The sequence below is a fragment of the Apostichopus japonicus genome, chromosome 19 (assembly GCF_037975245.1).
Source record: "Apostichopus japonicus isolate 1M-3 chromosome 19, ASM3797524v1, whole genome shotgun sequence".
NCBI classification, from domain to species: Eukaryota; Metazoa; Echinodermata; class Holothuroidea; order Aspidochirotida; family Stichopodidae; genus Apostichopus; species Apostichopus japonicus.
This window is the reverse complement of record NC_092579.1, coordinates 10,270,608-10,276,677: the sequence shown is the minus strand read 5'-3', so window position 1 is coordinate 10,276,677 and position 6,070 is coordinate 10,270,608. Positions and strand designations below refer to the sequence as shown.

The following is a 6,070-nucleotide window of genomic DNA, read 5'->3' as shown; positions in this document are numbered from 1 at the left end:
ATAAACAATCACACATTTCACACAAGTTAACGAATATGATAAGTTTTACATATGTATATTTTCAGGGGGTTGGAGCCGGGTGGGCACTGGGGGAACGTGCCCCCCCTCCCCCACTTATTTTCCAAAATAACAAATGTGCCCTACTGGCAAATAAAATGTTCCCCTTTGATGAAGAACTGTCTTTTGGATATCTTAAGCCTCTGTTAATTTTAATATTTTATTTTAATTATTTATTTTTAATCTGTACATGCTATTTATAAACGGCATCCCATATCAGGTATCTTTTTGTAGCACGGTTAACAATAAACAATTTTAATAAATAGTATTGATAGCATATTCTAACACATCATGTATATTTAAGTGATATGGCCGGTGTGTATCGGTTTATAGCATAACGAGTAGTGGTTGTGGAATGAGAAAGTGCCCCTCTGATGTTGTGCCCCCTCCCACTGGAAGCTTCCTACCCCCCCCCCCCACCTGTATAATGTTGTTTATATCACTCGCATTAGCAAGCATTAACCTGTGTATGTATATCTCTTCCTCTTTTTTCCTTTTTCCATCAAAAGAGCTACAATTCCCAGTCTGGTGAAAAGGTGTCTCTCTCATTAATCAAAGAATCGTTTATGATGAAAAGGTAATTAGTTCTGTTGAATTAACTGATATGTATATATTCCTTTCAGATCAGAATGATTATGGAATTTGGTTTTTGGTTAGAAAAATTCTATCAAATTATTTGTCCGTAACCTTATTCGCTGCAAGAAAGTGAGTTATTTCAAAACGAAAGATTGAAGAATACGCTATAGTTTATGAATTGGGATCTTGGGATTGGTTATCTTTGATGCCAATGGCGACCGAACAACTTCGTTCACCATCGTGAGTAGCATGCTGCAGTGATAACGAGCTATGTATGGCAACGCTAACTTGAGGTGCCGTCAAAATGTTAATATTGTTTTTAATTTTTTTTTACAACTTTGCTGCTATTCATCATTTTCCTGTATCGAAAAAATGATGATATTCTAATGCAAGGGTAATTAATGATTTTGACGCAACACGTTGATTTCACGAGATTTATTAAATGATCGGTTTGTATCATTTTTCTATAAAAATTATTTCAAATATTGACCTTCGGAGCGGAATTAATCGTTCGGTTGCAAAATCTTGAACTTCTGAAATATACTAAGTGGTCAATTTATTATTTTGCATGCAAATTATTTAAATTAATGATATTTTTTGAATAATAATTTTGCCATCTATACTGCAGTAAAATGTTGGACTCCCTCGCTTATTAGATTCAAGGAATTTGTCATTTTCTTGAAATTTTTTAATACATTCACAACACAATGCATCACTTTATCACTTGAAAATGGCTACTATATTTACAAAATGATCTTAATATGATGACAACAACTTAAACGCTTCCATAAGAACGGGCGCAATGATCACCACTCTGTGTTTGAGAAAGTGATCATTTATGTTGAGTTACACTCTCGTCCGTCAGATGAGAGACGCCTGCCACTTATTTCTCTCGAAAAGGGAATTAGGCGCGCAAGCCCAAGCCATGAGTATCATTAACGATCATCCCGTGGATGTAGTTTACAATGAGTTTCCGTTAGTTTCTTAGCCGTTTAGAAGTACTTATAGCTAACCGTTTTCCCCCACTTTGTATGATTTTCCCTCACTGTCAATCGAAAGTTCAAAGAATGATGTCAATAAACAGATATGCGTTCATCGTTCGCTCATTCATTTCGAACAGACAAATAAGCAGACCGAAATAGAAACTCGGAGAGAAAAGTCACACTAATACGACAGACTCTTGAAAAGAACCAGGCGCGTAGCCAAAGGGGGGGGGGCGAAGGGGGCAGCCGCCCCCCCCTTGAGCCTATTTAAAAAAAATTAATGTTTTTATGATATCGCTAGTAATTTCAAAAGAGAAAATGCTAAGATGCAACTTACAAGGCCTGGGAAGTGCCATTTCCAGCGATCTGGGAAGCATTTTCAGCCAAAATTTTCTTGTACGCTTCGCGCCAATCATGGTGGCGCTACGCTTAGATAGTATGCAATGCCGTATCTACGTCTCTGAAAATTTTTCTACATTTTCGCCCCTCCCTTGGCAAATTCCTGGCTAAGCGCCTGAAAAGAACTAAAATGTTGACTCTTCTTTTCTTGTCTTCCTCTTTTTTTCCAGGGTTGGTAGTCCCTCTGAATGTGCGTCTGTTGTGGCCTTTCTGTTATCTGATGACGCTTCGTTCATGACGGGTGAAACGCTTTACGTTACTGGGGGCGCTATGCCGAACCCACTTGCTTCCCTATAATCACATCAATTCCATAAGAACTCGGTCAGACGGGAGACTTTGTTCTTAATTTCGCCTATGGCTTTGATGTACTTTATAAGTGTTACATGAAAGCTTTCTGGTTAAATATCTAAGAAGTTCTTTCATTAGCCGTGTTCATACAGAGTATCTCTAATAATAGTTTGTAACCGCAGTATTATCATTTATTAAAATTAAAATGATTGTTTATATATATATATATATATATATATATATATATATATACAGTGCACCATCATTATATAGACCTGCCACCTTTAATCTTTGCGAATCAAGAACGGTTATTAGTAACTGGTAATTGAAACCGAAGCGTCGGTTATATAATTAACCTTCCAGCAAGTCAAATGAGTGTCACTCGTAACCATGGTCGTCAGCAGCAAAATCTAGACTGGGGCACTGAGCACACTTTGGTATTCACAAACCGGTTAACCGTCTCAAAACACTTAACTATCGGTTGCCTGTGGCTGGTAGGGGGGGGGGGCGGGAGCAGTTCCTTGGGAAGGAGCGATGCAGCAATATAATTCGATCAAAATTCATTCAAACCTTACAATGGTTTGGGCTTGAATGACAATTTGTTTTTCTATTTGGCACCACTAGGCGCCCGGATATGACACCCACTGACTCTCCCTGAGAATTCCATCCCCCCCCCCTCGATACACACAAAACCCCACTGTTGCAACCAGCTTTCTAACCCCCACCCCCGACTGACCTCCCCCCCCCCTCCCAAACACACAGCGCCACCACTACCAGGTAGTTGGCTATATTAAATAAGGCCCTGTCCATTTCAAAAGTTAACATTGACCCCTGATTGAGTGTTAATATTCTCGTTCGCAGCGATTATATTTTTTTTCTCTGTGCAGGTACATCTGAGTTTATGAATAGCCAAAATAAAAAATGACTTGAATATGTGATAAGTAGATTATATTGACTTCGTGCGCTTGGATTTGCTTTAACCCCAGTTAAATTTAGTATGTCTGCTCAAAGACAATGCAGGGAAGAAATTCTTAAAAGTTCAACAAATCAGATGGGATATTATGCCAGCCAGGAGCTTCACAACACCTTCAACGATAAAAGGTTAGGGCCTGTCCGGGAATCGAACCCGGGACCTCTCGCACCCGAAGCGAGAATCATACCTCTAGACCAACGGGCCACACCGTTACTTATGCTTACATTAAACCTATAGGTGTTTATATAGTTCATGCTTATCATTTCGGGTGTGTTAAAAAATCAATCGAAACTTGTTTTTAATTTATCCTGAAAAGGAATATTGTATAGCTATATAATGTTATGTTATTTGTTTTTTTTTTAATTTGATCCGTACTGAAATATAATATCACGAAATGTCCAAACCTACTTCTTTGAAGTGTTTACCCCACCCTCGCTCGGAAATATCCATAGGAAATGTTATGGTATGAGTATGAAGTGTATTGTTTTGCTCATGGAAATGTAGGATATAACTTTACAAAGCCTAACTGTGATGTAAGGTGTAATAAATTCAATGGATATTCATCATGCAATAGAAATCAGAACAGTTCATCGACAATTATTGATTTTTTTATTGATTTTTCATTTGTATATCTGAAACCATGGTCTCATACCACTTATACTATCACCATTTTTTGTTGTTAATATTTTGGTGGTTAAAAAATACAATTTAGGAAGTTTAAGTTATTGTTCATCGGTTTATCGGCCTGGCAGTCGCAGAAAGGTTAGCTCAAGAAGGAGCTAAGGTGCATGGTCTTAAGTAGTCGACGAAAAGAGAAAGTTGAAATTACGGTTCAAAAACTTCAAAGTAAATGTTTATAAGTTTTCATGAATTGTATGTCATCGAGCAAATACAGAAGACAACAAAGATGAATTGAGTTTGTAAGTATCATGACCTTTGGCACACTGACTTTCCTTAAGTGTTCTCAGGTGTTCTACCTTTGATCTATTTTCCCTCCTATTTCTCCATCTCAATCAAATGTCTTTTAAACAAACAAACAAACAAAAAAGGGGGGGTAATATTTCTTTACTAATTTATTTCATATAAATATGAATTATTCTTACTGAAGGAGAAGTGAATACTCATGAGTAATCAAATCGAATCTGCATGACCATATATACGGAGGGGGGGGGGGGTGATGACGTATTAGTGACATTACAAAAAAAATAAACAAATATGTCTAGTTTTAGGTGACGTCGAACAGCAATTATGTCAAATAGATAAAATTGTTGTCTCAACATTCCCGAGTTTCAGAACGGAACGAATTAATTTATAAAAGTAGAAAAAAGTATGATGCGATAAAATTGTTTCTTTTTATAAAATGGGGTGGGGCAAGGGCGGCGGAACCGGGGGGCACATGGGGCACGTGCCCCCCCACTTTTCCTCAGGTTAAAAATGTGCCCTTTTTCTACATAAAAATTAAGGTGTCTCAAGTTAGCAAGAGGCCAGGGAACCAGAATGAACACTCGGGAAGGGCCGTTTCCAGCCATCTGAGGGGTTTGTAAAACCAAAAATTTTCTTCTACGCTCCGCGCCAACCGATGGTGGCGCTCCGCTCAGATAGTCGTGCATACAACTTTGCAAATCCTGGCTTCGCCCCTGACTTTTAATGAATTTCTGTGGGTCAAACTCAAAGCTATTTCAAATGGAAAAATTTGTTAAGATATTGACAAGAAATAAACTCTAATTCGGAACATTCCTACATTAGCAACTAGTATGATTTCACCTCATTTTGTCTCAAAAGAAAACTTGTTCCTTGTTTCCCAATTTGCACATTGGATATTGCAGTGCTAGTATGCATATTTTCCTTGAGGGAGGGGGGGATGGGGGCGTTGATGGAGTGATGTGTATACGCAAATAAGATAATACAATAAGAGTTATAAAGGGTACTAAATATAAGGCTGCATCAGTCCAAGGGAATTTCTGCAAAGTGCCCTTTGATGTCGGTGCACCCCCCCCATTAAAAGTGCTTCCGCCGCCCTTGGGTGGGGGACACATATGGGTACAGGCCCATATAATGTCATGGACTGTGATCATGCAGGAAGCTGTCATTGCTTACATGCACTATAGGTTTAGTGAATGTGTTTAGTGATACACACTTGCTGTTAAAACGAGTATGAAAACAAGTGATGCATCATTATATAACTGAATTTCTTGATGTAACTTGAAGATCTAATTTAGCGTTAAGCAATTAGTCTAAATTACATTTTAATATTTGAAAATATTCGGACGTTCCAAACTATTCACCTCGACGCAGCGCGTACCTGGTATAAGAATATTACTTTGGAACTTAACATTATAGCGCAGCCAGCTTGAATATTATGAAGGTATTTGAAATTTACATTTATTTTTAATTTAGCCTATTTTACATTTCTTCAAACCAACCTAAAAGTTATTACCAGATCACAGAGAAGAAATGGGACAAGGTGAGTATATTTCGGAAAACATTAATACTACCGTAGGATTTTGAATAACTCAAAGATATACAGACGGATTTTCTTTTCCACTTCAATGTATTCTTTAATAATCCTTATGTGAGGTTTCACAATTTCGCTCCAGCAGTCATAGACCTACAACTTGTCAAGTTTCGCTGAAATATAGAGGACATATAGGACAGGGCCCTCTGTTGAGTTCGGCGTAGCTAGAGAGCTCCATTGGTTTCTATATATTTGAATCTCCTCCTGAACTCCACTCATATGGAAATTGAAATATAGACTATAGTTATATGTACGGATCAGCCAACTTTCAATAATTTG

General features: G+C 37.8%; 1 protein-coding gene and 1 non-coding gene across 3 annotated transcripts in view; one reads left to right on the top strand and one right to left on the bottom strand.

Moving 5' to 3' along the window:
* LOC139960689 (dehydrogenase/reductase SDR family member 4-like) overlaps window positions 1-4,188 on the top strand; it is a 12,088-nt gene extending 7,900 nt beyond the window's left edge. For both annotated transcript variants that reach the window (XM_071959242.1, XM_071959241.1), the window contains exons 9-10: window positions 567-634; window positions 2,186-4,188. In XM_071959242.1, the coding sequence (XP_071815343.1) occupies window positions 567-634; window positions 2,186-2,312 (195 nt within the window). In that variant the 3' untranslated portion in view covers window positions 2,313-4,188. The remainder of the gene's footprint in view (window positions 1-566; window positions 635-2,185) is intronic.
* Trnap-cgg (transfer RNA proline (anticodon CGG)) lies at window positions 3,409-3,480 on the bottom strand. The gene has a single exon. It is a non-coding gene; the product is annotated as a tRNA-Pro (tRNA).
* Window positions 4,189-6,070: the final 1,882 nt, after the last annotated feature.